The sequence below is a fragment of the Sciurus carolinensis genome, chromosome 16, assembly GCF_902686445.1.
Source record: "Sciurus carolinensis chromosome 16, mSciCar1.2, whole genome shotgun sequence".
Classification (NCBI taxonomy): domain Eukaryota; kingdom Metazoa; phylum Chordata; class Mammalia; order Rodentia; family Sciuridae; genus Sciurus; species Sciurus carolinensis.
Window position 1 is genome coordinate 43477662 of NC_062228.1, and position 20910 is coordinate 43498571.

Consider the following 20910-nt stretch of genomic DNA (forward strand, 5'->3'; position numbering starts at 1 on the left):
TGTCTTTTGTGTGAGTGTGCAGTGCCCAGGGCTGTCAGACAGTGCAAGGAAAAGATGAGTCCATATCTGCCAGCCCTCAGTGTGGGTGACCTTTGGCAAAGACGCCATGAGTTTCCTTCTTTCTCTGTTCCTACCATCCCCCCATCTCTTCCTCCCTTCCCTGTGTGTCTCCGTCCCTCTCTTTACCCATCTTGATTTATCTTTCTCTCTTTAAGATGTCTCTCTTCCTCTCTCTCTGACATAGTTAAATCTCAGTCAACCTTTAATTAACTATTCCACTGTCTTTCTAAGCCTATTTTTTTCTTTTTCTTTTTTTTCCTTTTTGTGTCTCTGTTCTCCTCTCTCGCTGCTCCTACCCCACACTCTGCTTCTCATACCTCAGGAACTCAATAAATATTTGTTCTCAGGGAATCTCCCTGCCTGCGCCTCTTCCTCTTATTAGTTTCTCTAGCACTGGGTCCCCATTCTCACATCCCTGAATTTTATCACCATATGCTAACTGGCCTGCCCTCCCCATCCCAGGGTGCACATGCACTGGCATGGGATAAGCTCCTTCTGTCTGCTTATCTCTACAGGAATTACAACGGTTCGTGTTTCTTCCCCCTCCCCGTGACCCCCTATCTGATCCTCCTCCAGGAACCGAGACAAGGCATCTGGCCTGAGCTGGGGCTGCTCTACCCTTGATGCACCCTGTGTTTTCTCTCCCCTGCCCTCCATTATTGACTCCTTGCCCTCCTCCCACATTCCCTTTCCCAACTGCCTCCCACGCCTCCTGGGAAATGGGCTGGATACAGACCTGGGAGGGTCTGTCATGGGGCCCTCACCAGATGGTGTCCCCAGAGGTCAGGGTGTAGAGCTGTCAGTTACTGGGACCTTTAATTAGCGCAAACCTTCTACCCTCCACCTTGGCTGTTTTCCTTCTCTGCATGCTCCAGGGACCTTGGGCTCTCCATTTTTCCATGCCTGTGGCCCCAGAGAGCCAGGAAGGGGAAAAGATGTCAGGTGCCTGGAAAAACAGCCTCATCACCTGACTTCCTCCCCAAGACTCAGGAGTCCTAGATCTGAGCCCATCCTATTTCAACACCCATGCCCTGGATCCAGGAATTCAAGCCCCCAGAATTAGGAGTCTGGGTCCCCAGGACCCTCCTCTCTTGGACCCAGCAGTTCAGACTCTCAGTCCCTCTCTCCAAGGACCCAGGAGTTCAGGTCTCCAATCCTCCCGCCTCCCTCCCCCCACAGGACTTCAGACAGATGTTACTGTCTGTAGCTTTTCAAATCCTCCCGGGTCTGTATGGGGATGGGAGAGAGATTGTGGTTAAATCCACTGATTCTAAGACTTAAGACCAGATATTCTGGTCATCACCCAACCGCACCATGCTGCTTGCACGGTGCTTTGAGTTCAGGTCATCAGCTCAGAGTTGTGGACCACCAGTCCCTACAAACCTGGAAGTCCAATCCCCTGCCATTTAGGGAGGCAGGAGTCTAAGCCCAGGAACAATTGAGAATATGAATGTGAACCCTCAATCCCTACAGGTCCACAGATGTCAGACCGGGGGTCCCATCTCTCCAGACCCAGCCCCCGCAGTAAGCTCAGCGTTCCTCCCACCTGCTCCGCCAGCTGCGCAGCGTGGGAACGCCCCAGCTGGGCTGCATGGAGCCGTCAGTACAAGCTGCGCAGTTCCCAGCCTCCCTGCCTGTCCCAACTCGGGCACCGCCGCCTCCCAGCCGTCGCCCGGCAACCACCGCCCAGGGGCCCAGCCGACGGAATGGGGAGAGGGGCTGGGCCGGGACTGCGGGGTCCTGGGAAAGGAGGGACTGGAGGACTGGATTCCTGGGTCTTAGGACGTGCTACGGTTTGCGGCAATAACGAGGCAGCGAAGGGATATTTTGAGGAGTTCTGTGATGTAGAAAGCTGAGCCCCGCTTTCTCAGGGGTCCCAGCTGGCGCTCCCGCACCCGGGTGCCCTCTACCCGACCCGAAGACCCACGGGAGTCCTGGGCCCCGCCTCCCCAGGGCGCGGAAACTGGCGAGGCCCCAGGGGCTCCCATTTATAGTTCGGTTTCCACTCATCACAGTCCCTCCAGGACCCAGGCTGAGCAAGTTTCTTCCATTCTTTCCCTTTTCTCCTCCTGCTCCTCCTCCTCACCACCCGCTCCCAGGACTCTCCACCAAAGCCGGCAAGACGCAGGTGTCCACTCCAGGCGGGACCCCTTCCCTGCACCCAGGTGTTCCGGCTCCCAGACCACAATTGGGCTGCCCTCCCCACCCCGTACCCCGGGTCCGGTTTCATCCGCGTCCAGACAGCGGGAGTTTCTCAATGGGAAGAGGGCGGGTCTCCCAGGAGGCGGGCAGGGGCGGAGCGAGTGGGATCAGGCCCTCTTGGGGTCTCTCAGAGACCCAGCGCGCGGTACCCGCAGGAGTTCAGAGCGTCAGAGGCTGCGGATGAGCAAACTTGGAGGACTTCAGGCCAGAGACAGGGGACCTCCAGCCTGGGTCGAAAAGTAGGGTGCAAGGGGGGCTCCCATTCTGGCTGGTGAGAGATCTGCAGTTAAGGAAATTGGAGCGAAGCCAGTACAACAGCAAGTCTTGTGGACCTTGGGAGGAGACACACACTCAGGATGCTGGTCCCCGCCCTCCTCGTCCTCCTCTTCTGCTTTAGAGGGCGCGCAGGTACCTAAGTGGGGAGCAGACGGAAATGGGGAGGATTGTTTATGGCTACCGCTTTGGGGCTGGGACTCCTGGGTCTGAGGATTCTGGAATCATGGATTTCAGAATCTGAAGGAAGAGCAGGTTGAGAGCTGGACTCCTCCTGGGTCCTGGGTGAGGGAGTTCTTTAATGTGCTGAGCTCAGATCTGCCATTCCCCATTCTCCTAGACCGGTCGCCCCATTTTCTGCAACAGCCTGAGGACCTGGTGGTGCTGCTGGGGGAGGAAGCCCGGTTACCCTGTGTTCTGGGCGCATACAGGGGTCTCGTTCAGTGGACTAAGGATGGGCTGGCTCTAGGAGGAGAAAGGGACCTGCCAGGTGAGGCTGCCCTCTACTCCAGGCAAACTGGCAGTAGAGTAGGACTGCTGGGCTTGGGCTGTGTCTGAATTTCTTTTATGACGTTTTCAACTCTGGGAAATTGATGGGATCAGGTAAATATTTAGGAGTCCTGGTTGTTGAGCTGCTTCTTTGGGGGTGGCTCATAGAGTTTGGGATTATTATTTTTACTCTAAAATATTATATGAATGCAGTAAAGTGCAGTAAACAGAAATGAACAAGTTGTCAAATAATTATAGACAATCATGTAACCAATAACTTGGGTTGTTGCCAGCTCTCCCCCAAATGCCTCTTATTCCTTTTCACTATCATAGCCCAGAAGTAGGCTCTAACCTAATGTTTATAGCAATCATTTTTCTTGTTTTCTAATCTGACTTTATCACCACCACATTTTCAGTGACCGCATTGGGAAGGGGTTCATTTCTCTGGGTCTAGTGCACACTTTTTAAGTGTCTAACCATGGAATGTGTGGGCCAGTTTGTTGGTGTGGTATGTTTGGGGATGAAAACATTCTGAGGTCAAGAGCTCAGAATCATGGTGTGACTGCTTTTTCCCTGACTTCAGGGTGGTCCCGGTACTGGATATCAGGGAATGCAGTCAGTGGCCAACATGACCTCCACATTAGGCCTGTGGAGCTAGAGGATGAAGCATCGTATGAATGTCAGGCTACTCAAGCAGGTCTCCGATCACGACCAGCCCAATTGCACATACTAGGTAAGGATCCAGTCCATTTGTCCTTGAGAGCCGGGGGGTTAGCCAGCACTAGCAAGGAGTATCAGAGTCCAGAAAGACTAGGAAAGTGGTTGGTTGGAGCTATGAAGATAAGGATTTCTGGACTCAGGATCCAGTTCTGACCCAAGATCTACCATACAGTGCCCCCTGAAGCCCCCCAGGTGCTGGGCGGCCCCTCTGTGTCTCTGGTTGTTGGAGTTCCTGCAAATCTGACTTGTCAGAGCCGAGGAGATGCCCGCCCTATCCCTGAGCTGCTGTGGTTCCGGGATGGTGTCCGACTGGATGGGACCACCTTCCACCAGGTCAGGTCCTAATCCCTTCACTACTCCTTGTCCAATCAGTAAAACTTAGGGCCCATTCCAATCACAGGCTCATCCAGAATACAGAGCAGGGGTGGGCAAGGGTTCAAAGCTTAGGACCTTTGGAATGTGATTCAGGGTAAGAACTCTAAGGCCAGACTACCTGGATTCAAATCCTGACTCAGTCACTTGCTAATTGATTGATGTTGAGTATGTTATTTAACCTCTCTGTCTCTCAGTTTCCTTATCTGTACAATGGGGTTAATAGTATATACCTCATAGGATAATTATGAGGATTGAATAAAATAATACCTGTAAATGCCTAGAAGTGTGCCCAACACATTGTTAGCACTACATATATAAAGGGTAGATGAAATCATTACTATTATCCATAACCTCCAGAACCTGCTGAAGGAAGGAACCACTGGGTCAGTGGAGAGCACCTTATTCTTCACCCCTTCCAGCCATGATGATGGAGCCACCTTAGTCTGCCGAGCCCGGAGTCAGGCCTTGCCCACAGGGAGGGACACAGCTATCACACTGAGCCTGCAGTGTAAGTTGGCCCTGGGAAAGAGTGGGTGGGACCTCAATTCCTGGGTCTGATAGAGCAGGAGAGGACAGAAAGATAGCACATTGAGGAATTGGGAACTGGAAGCCCAGATTCCTGGTTCAAAGGGAGGAGGGAAGTACAGATCCAGCTTAGTGGGTTGGAGGGTCTGAGGACTAGACTCCTAGGTGGGCAATAAATGTGTTCCAGGCCCTCACTCACACTGACGGTTGTCCCATTCCCATAGACCCCCCAGTGGTGACTCTGTCTGCTGAGCCACAGACCGTGCCGGAGGGAGAGAAGGTCACTTTCCTGTGTCAGGCCACAGCCCAACCTCCTGTCACCGGCTACAGGTGAGGAGGAAGACTTCCTCTCTCCAGCCAAAGCACCGTTTTGGGAGGGCTGAGACATTAACAATACCATCCTCTCTGTAGGTGGGCAAAGGGAGGCTCTCCAGTGCTTGGGGCCCGCGGACCAAGGTTGGAGGTCGTGGCAGACGCCTCGTTCCTGACCGAGCCGGTGTCCTGCGAGGTCAGCAACGCCGTGGGTAGCGCCAACCGCAGCACCGCGCTGGACGTGCTGTGTGAGCAGGGGCGGGGCCGTGGGTGTGGCCAAAGCAGGGCGAGGCTGTAGCGGGCGGCAGGAGGACTTGGGGCTGCGAACAGGATATAGGCAGGATTTGGCTGTGCCGGGTCAGTGCCAAAACGGGGAAGGGGCGGGTCCGGGGCGTGTAAGCATGGACAATTAATGGGTGGAGTGCAGTGGACTGGAAGTCTATACTTAGGTTCTTGAATGAGTGTTTCCAAGAGGCTGATCCCAAACCAGGGGCTTGTCCCGCCCCAGCCATATGACCCCTTCTCTTCCTCCTCCAGTTGGACCGATTCTGCTGGCAAAGCCGGAGCCCATGTCCGTGGACGTGGGAGAAGACGCTTCCTTCAGCTGTGCCTGGCGCGGGAACCCCCTCCCACGGGTAACCTGGACCCGCCACGGTGGCACTCAGGTGAAACTCCATCTGGGGCCTGTGGCAGTAGTCGGGTGGACCGGGCTTCCTCACAAAGTCCCGCCCCTAATGCCCTTTCACTGTCCCAGGTGCTGAGCTCAGGGCCCACTTTGCGTCTTCAGTCGGTGGGCCCGGAGGATGCAGGCAACTACGTGTGCCGGGCTGAGCCGGGGCTTTTGGGCCTGGGGGGCGGCACGGCGGAGGCTAGGTTGACGGTGAATGGTGAGAAAGAGGGACTTTCTAGAGGATGGGGGGGTCATGGGATAGGGTGTGGGCAAAGGGGGTGAGGTCCGAAGGGAGTGGGCATGACCTTGAAACGAGCTTTGTAGATGCGGGCCTGGTGATTGCAGGTCAACCTGTTGAAAGCAAGACTTTGAGAGTGGTTGAGGGGCGTGACCTGTTTAGTTGGGGTTAGCCGGGAGTGCCCAGGCCTGGTCTCCCTTGATTCACGATCGGCTTTGTGGAGGGCGAGACCTCTCCTGAGTGGTCCACAATCTGTATTCCAGCTCCCCCGGTAGTGACCGCCCTGCACTCTGCGCCCGCCTTCCTGAGGGGCCCCGCTCGCCTCCAGTGTCTAGTGTTTTCCTCCCCAGCCCCAGAAGCTGTGGTAAGGAAGAGTTTCCTCTACGGTGACCTGCCTAGCCAGACCCTGAAGCAACTATGACTTTTTCAGACTTTCCCAGCATCCCACCCACTTCTTCCCTCCCTCCCCAGTCTCCTCAGTAATCTCCCTCATTTCTTCGTTTTCCCAGGTCTGGTCTTGGGATGAAGGCTTCCTGGAGGCAGGGTCAAGAGGTAGATTCCTAGTGGAGACATTCCCAGCCCCAGAGGGCCAAGGGGGAAAGGGTCCAGGCTTGATCTCTGTACTACACATTTCCGGAACCCAGGAGTCCGACTTTAGCAGTGGCTTCAACTGCAGTGCCCGGAACCGGCTGGGTGAGGGAGGCACCCAGATCCACCTGGGCCGTAGAGGTGAGATATTGGCCCAAAGACTCCACGTGTCGGAATTCCAAACCCCAGGAATGCAGAGATTCCCAGAGTAAGGCCGTCAAAGGATAAGACTCCCAAATGTAGAGATCATGAAACATTGGGAACCTCAAAACTATGGGTTCCTTGAATCCTAAAACCCCAAAACAATAAATTCCCTCAAGTACAGAATTCTAAACCAAAAGACACCTTGTACTTAAGAACCCCCAAAAAGGAGCCCATAAATGTGGGAAATTGCAAAGTAAAAGATTCCTCAAACAGGGTTGGGGATGTAGAGTTGGTACAGTTGGTAGAGTGCTTGCCTCATATGCACAAGGCCCTGGGTTCAATCCCTAGACACACACACACGCGCACACACACACACACACACACGCAGATTCCTCAAACACTAAGACTCTCTAAAGCCCAGGAGTTTAAACTCACACACTCTCAGACCTGTGGAACCCTAGATTCATGAGTCCTTAAGTCCCCAACTAGGAACACACCTGTAATCCCAGCAGCTCAAGAGGCTGAGGCAGGATAATCTCGAGTTCAAAGCCAGCCTCAGCAACTTAGCAAGACCCTAAGCAACTCAGTGAGATCCTATCTCTAAATAAAATACAAAAAAGGACTGGGGATGTGGCTCAGTAGTTAAATGCCCCTGGGTTCAATCCCCAGTACAAAAACCAACCAAACAAACAAACAAACCTTGGCTATTCCCACACTTGGTGACCTTTTGAACCCAGAGATCTCAAGCCTGAGCCTTGAGCTTCAGTTTCTCTGCTGTTCTTCGGTCTTCTGCTCAGCATTCTCAGGATGCCACTTCTCCCTGCAGACTTACTGCCCACTGTGCCGATGGTGGCTGGGGTAGCTGCTGCAGCCACAACTATCCTTATGGCCATTACTGTGGTGGCCCTCTGCTGCTGGCGCCACAGCAAGGGTGAGTGCCTGAGCTGGTCTCCAGTCCCCAAGTCCCCAACTCCCCAGCCCACCCATGCCCTGCCCACTGACTGCTGGCCCTGGGACCTAGCCCTGAACAGCCCTTCAGGTCATTTCCCTCCTCAGCCCCTGCTCAGTGTCTCCACCCACTTCTCAGACCAAGGTTCTTATGGGCTCCCTCCCCACCCGATCTACCCAAGTCCTCTCTGTTATGACTTACTGAGCTCCACAAACTGTGATCCTGCCAGTCACTTACCTCAGTCTTTCACTGTTGGGGCTGCAGCCTCTTTCTCCAAGCAAAAGAACTTGGTGCGAATCCCAGGAAGTAGCGATGGCTCCAGTTCAAGAGGTCCTGAGGAGGAAGAGACAGGCAGTGGCGAGGAACGGGTAAGATGAAAGGATCCCCAGATCCGACTGTGCTTCCACACCCAAATAATAACCTAGTCTGACTGAGTCCACAAACTCAAATTTTGCTCCAGTCCTAATAGTGATCCCAGATCCAAATGTACCCCAAGTCCACATGTACCCCTGACCATATCATTCCTAAGGCCCAATATATCCCTCTGGGCCTCTTGTCCTGAATCCAGGTCCCCGCTCCCAGGTGATCACTGTTGCCTGGCCTACACCGACTGGCTGAAGGTCTTTGGGGTCTGGCACTGGGGCAGGAGGCTCCTCTAACCCTCCCTCTCACTATCTTCCCTACCCCAGGGCCCCATTGTGCATACAGACCATAGTGACCTGGTTCTGGATGAGGAAGGGGCTCTGGAGACTAAGGTGAGTGTTGGGAGGGGGAGGGGCTCCTTCACTGTATCTATAACTCTCTCCCTGCTTCTGTCTCCTCCTTTTTCATTCTGTCTCCTCTGGAGCTGAGATCTATCAGGGACACATACACACACACACACACACACACACACACACGTGCGCATGCACACATGTACCTCCTGGGTCATCTCATCCAGCTCCGCAGCCCCAATTTGCATTATTTGTTGATTCCACTTATTTGCCCAGCCTTAGTCTCCAGCTGGAGTCCTGATCAAGCATTCTTTCCCCCATTACTATCCCGTTTCAGGCCTTCTGGATATCTCTCCTTGGTTATCCACAGTCTTCCCAGGCCCCTTCTACCCACTGGGTCCTATACTAGGTCGAATCTCCCCAGACCTGTCCTACCTTTGGGTCCCACCGCAGGACAGCCCCGTTGATTCCAGCCCCAGGCCCACTTTCCCCACTGACAGCCCTTCTTTTTCCTTTGCACTTAGCAGAGGCCTGAAATCCTCCACCTTCCTCCATCCATCCAATCCCTCCTTCGTTCCTCCAGTCTCAGACATTGCCTATTCTAGGAAGTGCTTTCGTCATCACAGCCTGGTTATTCTGTCTGTGTTTTTTTCCATTACAGCCACAAACCACTCTGTCCTGGGCTTCCCTGTCACAGCATGATCATTTTGCTGAAGGGTCCCCTGTTAGCCCCATCCTGGCCTGTTCTTTCCCCAGTCACATCTCTGACCTGCCTGGTCTCTGCTCTATCTGGAGGTTTTTTGTTTCCCTCTTGGCCTGGGAGCCCCATGAAGACAGGGCCAGGTCTGCCCTCGTGACATGCCTTCAGCAGTGACACAGAGCATGACATGAATCAGAGCCTCGGGGCTATCAGGCAGAAGAACAAAGGGCTCACCTTCCCTCTGCTTCTTCCTCCACACTGCCACTCCTCCCCTCAGTAGGGGTATTCCTCTGTCTCTGTCTCACTCTTTTTTTTTTGTCCCTGTGTCCACCTTTTCTGCTGATCTCTGTCCCTTTGTTTTTGTGGCTGTTTTTCTGTCTTACTTTGACTCTGCCAGTTTTTTATGTCTCTCTCTGCCTCTGGGTCTTTTCCTTCTCCTGTTTCTCTTTTCATCCCTCTCTAGGATCTGTCTCAGTGCGTCTTTCCATCCATGATCCTCACTTTCCTGTGTTACCAAACCATTTATCCCCTCAGGACCCAACCAATGGTTACTACAAAGTGCGAGGGGTCAGTGTGAGCCTGAGCCTTGGTGAAGCTCCAGGAGGAGGCCTCTTCCTACCACCCTCCTCCCCACTTGGACTTCCAGGGACCCCTACCTTCTATGACTTCAACCCACACCTGGACATGGTCCCCCCCTGCAGACTGTATAGAGCCCGGGCAGGTTATCTCACCACACCTCATCCTCGAGCTTTTGCCAACTACATAAAACCCACATCCTTTGGACCCCCAGATCTGGCCTCTGGGACTCCCCCTTTCCCATATGCTGCCTTCCCCATGCCAAGCCACCCACGTCTCCAGACTCATGTGTGACATCTCCAACTGAAGAGCCCTGGGATTTTCAACTTGCCATAATTGGTTGTCCTGATTTCTGAGGGACCAGAACTAGATGACAACCTTATTCCTCCAAAATTGAACATTGAGGGAGGGAAGAATCATTACAATTATCAGGATCATTGATACAGAGTCAACTCAGGGAAAGCAAATGCCCCAAGTGGAAGCATTATGGCCACTGTGCCCACCTATTCTTCTGTGTAAAAGACATTCAAGGCTTTAGGGATGGAACTCAGTGGTAGAGCAATTGCCTAGCCTGAAAGAGGTCCTGGGTTCAATCCCTAGTATCACACACACACACAAAAGATATTCAAGATGTAGGACATGGGGGATGAAAGTTAGGGGCAGGAATGGAAGTCATTTCTAGCTACTGAGGAAAGATATTTCAAGATGACCACTTCCATTGAGAAGAAAGATAGTACAAGGCGGATCAATATGGAAGGCATAAGCCAGGCATGGTGGCACATGCTTGTAATTCCAGCCACCTCTGAGACTTAGTGAGACCCTGTCTCAAAATAAAAAATAAAAAAGGCTGCTAATGTAACTCAATGGTAAAGTGCCCCTGGGTTCAATCCCCAGTACCCCACCAAGGAGAAAAAAAAAAAAAAGGAAAAAGAAAAAAGAAAAAAAGACGCCCTCTGTCTCCTGGCTTTCCCTGACAACACTTTATTTGGCCAATAGAAGTGCAACCATCTTGATTCCTTTCACCTTCCTCAAAGACTCAGAATGAACTGAACTCACGGAGAGGGGATAGGGTGAGAACTATCATTGTGAGAATGAAGGAGGCTCTTGGACAAGAATATTTATGTTTATTAAAAAAAAGAAAGAAAGCCAAAGAGGCAAGCATGTCTTGAGCATTCTCCTGGTATTATTATTTTTCATCAAGGAAAAGGGCCATCAAACCTGTTCCAAAGGTCTTCCTCTACACTAGCCTGTGAGGTGATGGTAGGAGCAAAGACTGAGCCACCTCTCAGTCTCTTGCTACCTGTTTCACACTCTGGATGTTTTAAACATACAACTACACAAATATATATACACACACACATGCACATTCAGACTTGCAAACAGAAACATAGATACACATGTACCCACAAGACACACGTGGACGTCCATACAGATGCACACATATGACAAGGCTGCCCCAGTTAGCCAGCTGTCTTTTGAGGAAACAAAGCAGTGAGCACTGAAGGGGAGAAGACTAGGGATAAGAAAATGGAAACCCCTTGGTCCTTAGAGTGAGGATAGGGGTTCAGACCTTTGTCCTGATCGGTTGGGTCCTTGATGGGTGCCTGAGTCAGGTCATCCTTAGAGAAAGGGCCTGGGAGCTTTAGATTCATGGATTCTTGAGCTAGGAGTTAAAGGTCCTGACACCAGGGACTTGAGAGGCAGGGCAGGAAGACTGAACTCCTAGGTCTGAGGAAGAAAGGGTGGAGGTTTTGGCCTTTAGTTTTGAGGGAAAAGGGGGACTGCGACTCCTCTAAAAGAGGACTGAAATAGATCTCAACTGCTGTGTTCTTGATTGAGGAAATTTGGGAGGCTGGATTCCTGTGACCTCAAGAAAGAAATTTATTAGTGGGGAGGGGGGGGGTCCCAATGTCCATCCCTGGCGGAGGACAAAGCCGATTATGGGTGTCTGGATCTGATGAAGCTGAGAGGGCTGCGGGTGGGAGCCCTGAAGGAAGACTCAAAATCCCAAACCGCACAACCCACGAACCAGGCTACTGGCTAGGTTTTTGCAGGGGGTGGGTCGCCTGGAATCTCAAGGGGCGGGGGCCTGGAGCAGGTTCCCACTCGGGGTTCCCGAGCTGCTCCACTCTGCGCAGAGCTGCCACGCTATTGTCCTGGCCGGGAAGGCGGGGCCGGCGCGGGGCGGGGCTGGCGGCGCCGGCGCAGCCCGGGGGCGGCGGGAGGAGGAGGCGGCGGCGGTGGAGCTGGGAGCTCCTGTCACCGCTGGGGCCGGGCCGGGCCGGGCGGTGTGCAGGGGACGTGAGGGCGCGAGGGCCCGGACATGGGGCCGGCCAGCCCCGCCGCTTGCGGTCTGGGCCGCCGCCGGGGTCCGCCGCCGCTGCCGCTGTTGCTGCCACTATTGCTGCTGCTTCTGCGCGCGCAGCTCGCCGTCGGGAACCTGACCGGTGGGAGCCCCGGCGCGGCCGAGGTGAGGCCGGGCCGGGTCCTGGGGGATGGGGGAAGGGGTGGGACCGGGCCTCTGTACCCGGACGCGGACTGTCCAGGGCAGAAAACGCAGTCTTTTCAGCTAGGTGGCCCTCTCCCAGGAGCCCCTAACAGCACTAGGCATTCATGAACCCAGGATTCCAGGCCCCAGCTACCCTATCATCTGACTTCCTAGCCCACTCCCACCCGCAGCATAGGAACTGGCTTTTCCAGGGCCCCTGGACCCAGAAGTCCAGCCCACTCCTCCACACCCTCTCAGCCTGGACGACTCGGTCCCAACCCCTTGCCACCTGAACATAGGACCCACCAAGCAGCAAGGTACTTGGATCCAAGAATCCAGGCCCCTTGCATCCTCTGGTCCCTTGAGGGCGCCCGCAGGCTCCCAGGAGCCAGGAGACCAGGCCTCCAGTCATTAACCCCCAAACAGAATGTAGCTCTCCAGTCCTCAAGGACCTGGTGTCCAGGTCCGCTGGGAAGCCAGGCCTGGTAGTCTATGCACCCCCGCAATAGGAGCCTGAACTAGGGATAGAGGGAGGAGGGGCCAGAACGCCTGGGTTCTGTCCTCCTCCCCCACGATTCAGGTTTAACCCCTTACGGCTCCATCTCTGCTGTGCTGGGGTGGGGGCGGAGCCTGTCTCCGCAGCAACAAGGCCGCGAGAAACCCGGGGGACCTGGGTAGCCATAGCAACGGGAGAGCTGGGGCGCTCCCGCCCTACGGGAGCTGTTTCCCAGGGAACGGTGCCTCCACCGAGGCCGGTGTGCGGTGCTTGGGGGAGGGGACTGGTGCTGAGGATATGAATATCTGGGTCTTAAGGAGCAAAAGACCACGTATGTCAGCGCCCCCCAGGCTCTGACAGTCTCCTCCGACTCCACTCCCAGGCTCCGGGGTCAGCCCAAGTGGCCGGACTATGCGGGCGCCTAACCCTTCACCGGGACCTGCGCACCGGCCGCTGGGAGCCAGACCCACAGCGTTCACGACGCTGTCTCCGGGACCCGCAGCGCGTGCTGGAGTACTGCAGACAGGTGGGCGGGACCAATGAGAGGGGCGTGGTCAACGAGAAAGCGGGTTCGACATGAGGCGAGGTCTCGCTGAGAAGCTAGACTTACAAAAGGCGGGATCCAGGGAGATGTGGGATTTAAGTAGAGGAGGGAAGCTAGGGGGCGTGCTCAAAGAAGAAGTGAGGCTTGATTAGGGCAGGACCTGTTTTGAGAAACTAAGACAGGAGAGTGGGGAACCATACAAAAATGCCAGCTAAGGAAAATAACCAGTGAAGACGCAACCTGGTTTAGAAATAAGGGATAGACTTTGTCAAGAGTGTGAGTGTAGGTGGGAGAGGCCAAGAAAGGGGCGTGGCCAAGATGAAAAAGAGACCTAGGGACCAGTAAGATAGGGCAGAACGATGGAACCCAATGGGAGAGCAGATAGCTAGGAGCGAGGTTATAAAAAGGGCTTGGGCCGAGGTTGTGGCTGAGCGGTAGAGTGCTTGCCTGGCATTTGTGAGGCACTGGGTTCGATTGTCAGCACCACATATGAATAAATGAATAAAATAAAGGTCTATCAACATCTAAATTTTTTTAATAAAAAAAATAAAAAGGAGGGCTTAATATAAAGAGAACCAGTAATATCTACCAAGAGAGGGACCTGATGGGAGGGGAGGAATAACCCGAGTAAGGGACTATGAGAGATTAAGCGGATGGGTCAGGTGGAGGGAACTTCATAAAGAAACTGGACAGGAAAAGAGATAGCACCTAAAGATGGCCAGACTAAAGGGGAGAGCACTAGGGGATTTGACCAATGGCCAGGAGGGACTTGGCATCTAAGGCTGTTTCTATGGAGAAGAACAGGGACTAGGGAGGAGATGCCTTTATGAATACAAGACCCTTGAAAAGGAGAGGGGTGGCTAGCAAGGGTGGGGCAGTGGGTTGATGGTCCTTTCCTGGTGCCCTCAGATGTATCCGGAGCTGCACATCGCACGTGTGGAGCAGGCTGCACAGGCCATTCCCATGGAGCGCTGGTGCGAGGGTGCCCGGGGTGGCCATTGTGCCCACCCTCACCACCAGGTTGTGCCCTTCCGCTGCCTGCGTGAGTCACGGGCTGGGAGAAGGGAAATGAAGTGGGAGTCTCCCAGAGATGAGGTTCTGAGCCCCTGTCTCAGACCCACATTAGAGAGCTGGGCACCTGAGTCTAGAGTGGGGCAGAGAAGTCTTGGAGGATAAAGTGTCTGGATTCTCAGGAGTGTGAGGCTGGTGGCAGTAGGAGAGTCTTAGTCTGGTGTCCCCCTTTCCTCAGCTGGTGAATTCGTGAGTGAGGCCCTGCTAGTGCCAGAAGGTTGTCGGTTCTTACACCAGGAGCGCATGGACCAGTGTGAGAGTTCAACCCGGAGGCATCAGGAGGCACAAGAGGTCAGGACCCTGGCCCACCCCTCCCCATCCCTCAAACCCGGGAGTCCAGGCCTACAGCTCCCTCTTCCCACTGGGATCTAGGAATTCTATCCCCCAATCCCTTCCTCCAGAACCAGGAAACCAGGCCCCAAAGCTCCCCCTCTGCACTTTCCTACTCTACAATCCTGGCATCTGGGTCCACTCTTTCTACAGGCCTGCAGTTCCCAGGGCCTCATCCTTCATGGCTCGGGCATGCTTTTGCCCTGTGGTACAGACCGATTCCGAGGTGTGGAGTATGTGTGCTGCCCTCCTCCAGTGACCCCGGACCCATCCGAGACAGCAGTTGAGTGAGTGGAAGGGAACCCTTCATGCCCATCCCAAGGTTTCTGAGGTAAGGGGTGGAAACATGGCACCCTAGGCCTAGAATCTTACAACCTGAGTCTTCTGTTCCCTCAGTGACCCCTCTACCCGGTCCTGGCCCCTGCGGGGCAGAGGAGAGGGGGGTGAGGATGAGGAAGAGGAAGAATCCTTCCTACAGCCAGTAGATGATTACTTTGTGGAGCCCTCCCAGGCTGAAGAGGAACAGGAAGAGGAAAGAGACCTGCTCCCAAGCTCCCGTACCCCGGCAGTGGTCAGCAAAGGTCAGGCAATCTCCCAGTCCTCTCCACTCTTGAGGAAAGGGTGATTTGGGGAGCGTTGGTATAGGAGCACCTTTGGGAAGGATCTGTAGGGGAGAGGCCCAATTGGGAAGCATGAAAGAGACAGGTAACTTTGGATTAAGTAGGGATGCAAGGGTTAGCCTGTGAAGAATGCAAAGGGCTCGGGGGTACTTGGAAGTGGAGGGGCCATTTGGTAGGTCCTAAGGATCTTTTGAGGGAAAGTTCAGAAATATAAATGGATTCCTGAACTTTGCAAGAATAGGCCTAGACTAGAATTACATCTCCCATATGATTCCCAGCAGCTGTGACTAAACCGGATACACGATGGTCCCCAGTGCACTCTAGAAAATGTAGTTCACCAGTTAGGAAAGGTGACCTGGAGGTGGGCTGCAGGCTGACCTCCTAATTCCTGGTCTTACAGTCACTCCCACCCCAAGGCCCACTGATGGTGTGGACGTTTACTTTGGCATGCCTGGGGAAATCAGTGAGCATGAGGGGTTCCTGCGGGCCAAGATGGACCTGGAGGAGCGTAGGATGCGCCAGATTAATGAGGTGATGATACTGGGGACCCTGGAACCACGCCACCACCACAGATTTCCCTAAATACCAGGAAATTCCTTAGGAACATGTTGATATTGACACTATCTCTGACAGTTGTCCAGCTTCCTTCAACTCTAAGCCTGCAACACCACTGTCTAAGATGACCAAGGATCCCTGACCCACCCAGAATCCCACTGAGATGCCACTTAATTCCATAGGAACTCTGGTCCATGGTTCTCTTCCACTTTAAACTTCCTCTGGGTCTTCTTTTTGGGGAACCTAAGGGTCAGTGGGACTTAAGGGATCTGGATTTTCCAAAGTCTTAAAGGGGGATTGGGAGACTAGCCAGGTCAGTCAGGGTGGGTTCCAGGATCCTGAAGTGCCTCCCCCTCCAGGTGATGCGTGAATGGGCCATGGCAGACAACCAGTCCAAGAACCTGCCTAAAGCGGACAGACAGGCCCTGAATGAGGTAGGACAACCTCCAGTGGGTCTGGCTCACGCCTATCCACCATGAGGAGTGCTCGGTCTCAGCCTGGCTCTGTCCATATTCTGCTCCATCCATTCAACTCACCTTGGCCTTTTCCTGCCCCACCCCTACATTTGGCCCTGTTCCTTTTAACACCACATTACTCTCCTCCTCAGATTGGCTAGGTTTAGCCCTGTATTAATTTGATTGTCCTCTGAGGACTGGCTCTGGTGTCCTCTCCCAACCTCAGACTCCTGCAGTCATAGCGGGGCCCTTCTCTTGGAAGTATTCAGGTCCCTGTTAGCCCCCCAACCCCACCCTACCCCTTGACTTCAGACCTGTCCCTCTGATCTCACTTTTATGCAGTACCTCTATGAGAAGTCCAGCCTTTGACCTCTTGGCCCCTCCTCCCTCAACCCCACTGAGTTAGCTCCCATTTGAACCTTTGGTCTATTCCTATCAGTCTCATGGGGCACAGCCTGTCTCCAGTTTGACCCTTCCCTCCCTACAAGGTCCCTTGCATCTTAGCACTCATCAGTTCTGTTCCCAGTTGTTCACACCCAATCTACACCCACAGACTAACTCCCAGGAAGCCTAGTCCTACCCCTACTCTGCCTGGCCTGTAGCCCACTCCTTCCAGTCAGTCTCCTTTGACCCAGTCCTACCCCAGGTTGGCTGAGATGCGCTGAACCCCACCCTACTTGCCCCAATATCTCTGCCTTTCACCCTTCTTTATCTCTCCTGACCCATGCCCACCTCCACTCCTAGCACTTCCAGTCCATTCTGCAGACCCTGGAAGAGCAGGTGTCCAGTGAGCGACAGCGTCTGGTGGAGACTCATGCCTCTCGAGTCATTGCCCTTATCAATGACCAGCGCCGCGCTGCCTTGGAGGGTTTCCTGGCAGCATTGCAGGGGGATCCTCCTCAGGTATGGGACCATGGGGACAGGGAGCAAAAGGTGAGGAGAACTAGGGCAGGCCTGGGCAGCCTTTGTCCCTTCCACAGGCAGAGCGCGTCCTGCTGGCTCTGCGGCGGTACCTGCGAGCGGAGCAGAAGGAACAGAGGCACACACTGCGGCACTACCAGCACGTGGCTGCAGTAGATCCTGAGAAGGCCCAGCAGATGCGCTTCCAGGTGCTCATTTCTTCCAACCCCCAAGTGCCTTGATACCCTCAGACCCCAGTCCCTCAGATTCTTCTCTTGTCCCTCAAACCCTCTTTCTGTCCCTTGGATCCCCCTAGTATGCCTTCCTTCTGTGCCCCAGGACCCTTTCCAATCCCTCAATTCCACTTCCTGTCCCTTGGATCCCTACTTCCTCACTCTGGAACATTGCCTTTCACACACACTGTGCCTTCTGCCCCCTTCTCCTCCCTTGGTGATTCTTACTTCCTGTCCCTTGATCCTGCTCCTGGCCCTTGAATTTCTACTTCTTTTCCTAGAATCCTCTTCCTGTACCTAGAAACCTATTCCTGTCCCGCAACCCTCCTTCCTCCCAAGCTCCACTTGTGTTCCCTGGAACCAATTCTTACCTTTTGGTTATCTTCCCATCTATGAATCTTGAACTTCAATTCTTGCTCTTAAAGTGCTGCCATTTCTATATGAATCACCAGTCCCACTTTCTGTATCTAGAATCCCTTCAAACCTCACTTTCTGTTCCTCGGGTCTACTTTCTGGCCCTGCCTCACTTACCTCTGCTTCCTGTCTTCTGTACCATATTCCTTGTATCCTTGCTTACCTTGTCTCCTGTGCACACCTTTTCCTTGTACCTTACTGCCTTTCCCCAGTCCCTCACTTACTGTCTTGTGTACATCTCTTCCTTCCCTTTGTATCCTGATTCTCCTTCAATTTTCCTCCTCCTATGGCCCAATTCCTGATCCTTACTCCCTACCGGGTAGCTGTCTACTGTTATGTGCTACTTTTCCTTGGACCCTATTGAATTCCTCCTTTATTCTGCTTCAGTTTCCTCTTTTCCAGGCTGTATTGCCCTTTTCATCCTTCCAACCCACTCTCTGCAGGTGCAGACCCATCTTCAGGTGATCGAGGAAAGGATGAATCAGAGTCTGGGATTGCTTGATCAGAATCCCCACCTGGCTGAGGAGCTGCGCCCCCAGATCCGTGAGTATCCATGACCCCTGGCCATCATTCCAGATTTCTCAGGGCAGATTTAACCCTAAACCTTCAGCCTCCCCTGATTTCAGTTATCTGTGCTTATATAACAAACCATTCCAGAACTTAGGTGTTCAAATCAATGACCATTTTTCTTTGCTTATGATCCTGCCATCTGTTCTGGGTTCAGCTGGTTGGTTCTTCTGGTAATCTTGCCAGTAGTCAAATGTGCAACTGTATTTAGCCAACAGATCAATTTGGGATAGGCACCCTGATAAGTGGGCCTTTCTTCTTCAAATAGACTCAGGGCTTCTCTTCTCCATGGATCCTCTCCATGTAGTCTCTCCATCAGGATAAATGGATTTCCGACATGGTGTCTTAGGCCACCTCAAAGCAGAAAAGTAGAAGTTGCCAGATTCTTTTTTTAAGTAATAGGGGATCAAACCAAGGTCCTTGTGCATGCTACGCAAGCACTTTATCACTGAGCTACATTCTTTTTAAAATATTTTTTAGGTGTATATGGACACAATGCCTTCATTTATTTTTATGTAGTGCTGAGGATCAAACCCAGGGCCCCATGCATGCTAGGCAAGTGCGCCACCATTGAGCTACAACTCCAGCCCCCGAGCTACATTTGTAATAACTCCAGATCTTGGGAAGACATTCTATTGGTTATAATGAGTTACAAACCAAGTCTAGATTCAAGGTGAGGGGCCTAAATAAGATGATGAAAATGTGGTCACTACCAGAAAGTGTGACCTTGCACAACCTCCAGATCTTTCTCCTGGATGCTCCATACCTAACCCTAAACCTCCTGATATTTAAGGACACCAGAATGCTGGATACACTTGGTGCTACCCCACACTTGGGGCTGCCTCTGCTTCTCTGCATGATCTTCCTAACACTCTGCTCTTAGGGTTTCATTCACACACCCAGTTTTCTTTGTGGAGTCCCAGGGCTCACCACCCCATCCACCTTTGGGTATGTTTTCAGAGGAACTCCTCCATTCAGAACACCTGGGTCCTAATGAATTGGAAGTCCCTGCACCTGGGGGTAGCAGTGAGGACAAGGGTGGGCTGCAGCCTCCAGATTCCAAGGATGGTGAGTGAACCTAAATATGGATAACCCAAGATTTGGGAGGACAAGCTTCCAACCTTGTTTCTAATCCCCTAAAGTCTGGGGGTGTCTATGTCACCACAGTGAGTGGAAGAGGGTGGGGAGGAATGTCTAAGGATGTGGAGGCCTCTGCAGGGTCCTCTGTCCTCATTTTTCTGTCCCTGGGAGGGTGTTTCCCTGCTCTTTCTTTGATGATACCTTCCTCTCTTTACTGTTTCACCTGCCTTTTCCCCCACTGGCTGCCAGCAGACACCCCCATGACCCTTCCAAAAGGTGAGTGTCCAAGTCACTAAATTCCACTGAATCCTAAACCCAGAATGGAAAAGGGTCCATACCTTGGGAACCTCAGACCTCCTGGGGTGGAGTCCGGTGCCCCTTCTGACCCCCTCCTCAGGCAGGGGCAGCACCCCTCTGGACCCTCAAGAATGAGATGGGACTTGGGGGGTAGGGTCCACAGAACAAGATGCTGCATCACCTGGAAAAGAGAAGATGACCCCCTTGGAGCAATATGAGCAAAAGGTAAGTAAATCAGACCTATGGGCACCTGAGGGAGGACAAGAGAGGGAGCCTGGACTCCTGGGTGTGAGGGAGGGAGGTGCTGAGGGTTTGGGTTCCTTGGCCAGCGGGGAAAAGAGGGCTGTGGCCATGGACTTTAGGGTCCTAGAAGAGAAGAACGTTGTTAGGGGGTGTTCCTGGGGAGTAAGAGACTGGGATCTATGATACCTCCTGCTTTCCCCAGGTGAATGCATCTGTTCCAAGGGGTTTTCCTTTCCACTCATCGGAGATTCAGAGAGATGAACTGGTAAGAGGAAGCATATTCTCAGTACCTAGCAGGAACGGTCAGAGATCACTGTCTAGGTTGTGGCTCCCAAAGCCACATAGGACCCAGATGAGCTTCAAAGGTGTCTTTGGCCCCATCTTCTGTCCCTGCAGGCACCTGCTGGGACAGGAGTGTCTCGTGAGGCTGTGTCGGGTCTGCTGATAATGGGAGCAGGAGGGGGCTCCCTGATTGTACTGTCCATGCTGCTCCTGCGCAGGAAGAAGCCCTATGGGGCTATCAGCCATGGAGTGGTGGAGGTGAGAGGCACAAAGGCCTGGTGTGGACATGAATGGACCATGAGCTCTGCATGGGTCTCTGAGACCCACGAGCTCTCCTCTGCCCCTGTTGCAGGTGGACCCCATGCTGACCCTGGAGGAGCAGCAGCTCCGGGAACTGCAGCGGCACGGTTATGAGAACCCCACTTACCGCTTCCTGGAGGAACGACCCTGAATCCACCCCCTTGATGCCTTCAGCTGAGCCCAGACCTCCCCTCTTCCTGGGGTCTCAGAACCCCAATTCCCAGCCCAGGGTGGGGGAGGGAGGTATCGACAAGTTCACTCTAATTACCCCTTTCTAATTCCAAATGCCATCCCTAAGAAATCCCCTGATATTCCCAGCTGCCAACCCACTTTGGACCTCCTCACCTTAATTTATTTTGTAAGTTATTGCTCCTTAAGGTTACCACCATTTTGGTTTCAGCGTCTGTTGTTCCCTAGAATTCACCTTCCCACGTTTTCCCCACTAACATCCCAATAAAGTCCTCTTCCCTACCAGATCGTCCTATGTCTTTATGGAATATT

The 20910-nt window shown here is 53.3% G+C and overlaps 2 protein-coding genes across 3 annotated transcripts; both read left to right on the plus strand.

Annotated features, from left to right (window-relative positions):
* Positions 1 to 2580: 2580 nt before the first annotated feature.
* Kirrel2 (kirre like nephrin family adhesion molecule 2) lies at positions 2581 to 10350 on the plus strand. Its single transcript, XM_047527473.1, has 15 exons — positions 2581 to 2670; positions 2876 to 3025; positions 3608 to 3757; positions 3917 to 4077; positions 4477 to 4627; positions 4869 to 4974; positions 5056 to 5204; positions 5494 to 5621; positions 5711 to 5843; positions 6128 to 6228; positions 6374 to 6593; positions 7423 to 7521; positions 7810 to 7913; positions 8235 to 8300; positions 9493 to 10350. Exons 1-15 carry the CDS (start codon positions 2619 to 2621, stop codon positions 9826 to 9828), a joined length of 2106 nt encoding a protein of 701 aa, XP_047383429.1. The 5' UTR covers positions 2581 to 2618; the 3' UTR covers positions 9829 to 10350.
* Positions 10351 to 11738: 1388 nt separating this feature from the next.
* Positions 11739 to 20885, plus strand: Aplp1 (amyloid beta precursor like protein 1). 2 transcript variants are annotated; one of them, XM_047527475.1, is made up of 17 exons: positions 11739 to 12004; positions 12901 to 13044; positions 13972 to 14104; positions 14312 to 14424; positions 14617 to 14750; positions 14860 to 15044; positions 15484 to 15614; positions 15998 to 16072; positions 16838 to 16996; positions 17074 to 17202; positions 18084 to 18183; positions 19168 to 19275; positions 19537 to 19563; positions 19739 to 19809; positions 20030 to 20092; positions 20224 to 20367; positions 20462 to 20885. In XM_047527475.1, exons 1-17 carry the CDS (start codon positions 11858 to 11860, stop codon positions 20558 to 20560), a joined length of 1962 nt encoding a protein of 653 aa, XP_047383431.1. In that variant the 5' UTR covers positions 11739 to 11857; the 3' UTR covers positions 20561 to 20885. The 2 variants fall into 2 exon arrangements, with proteins under 2 accessions (XP_047383431.1, XP_047383432.1); XM_047527476.1 differs by having other exon boundaries at positions 19540 to 19563.
* The last annotated feature ends 25 nt before the right edge of the window (positions 20886 to 20910 follow it).

Coding starts and splice junctions, on each gene's coding strand:
- Aplp1 (XM_047527475.1), top strand. CDS start 11,858: ATGGGGCCGGCCAGCCCCGCCGCTTGCGGTCTGGGCCGCCGCCGGGGT. Junction 12,005..12,900: donor GGAGCCCCGGCGCGGCCGAG/GTGAGGCCGGGC, acceptor CTCCACTCCCAG/GCTCCGGGGTCAGCCCAAGT. Junction 19,564..19,738: donor CCCCATGACCCTTCCAAAAG/GTGAGTGTCCAA, acceptor CTTGGGGGGTAG/GGTCCACAGAACAAGATGCT.
- Kirrel2 (XM_047527473.1), top strand. CDS start 2,619: ATGCTGGTCCCCGCCCTCCTCGTCCTCCTCTTCTGCTTTAGAGGGCGC. Junction 5,622..5,710: donor CCCGCCACGGTGGCACTCAG/GTGAAACTCCAT, acceptor TCACTGTCCCAG/GTGCTGAGCTCAGGGCCCAC. Junction 7,914..8,234: donor CAGGCAGTGGCGAGGAACGG/GTAAGATGAAAG, acceptor TCCCTACCCCAG/GGCCCCATTGTGCATACAGA.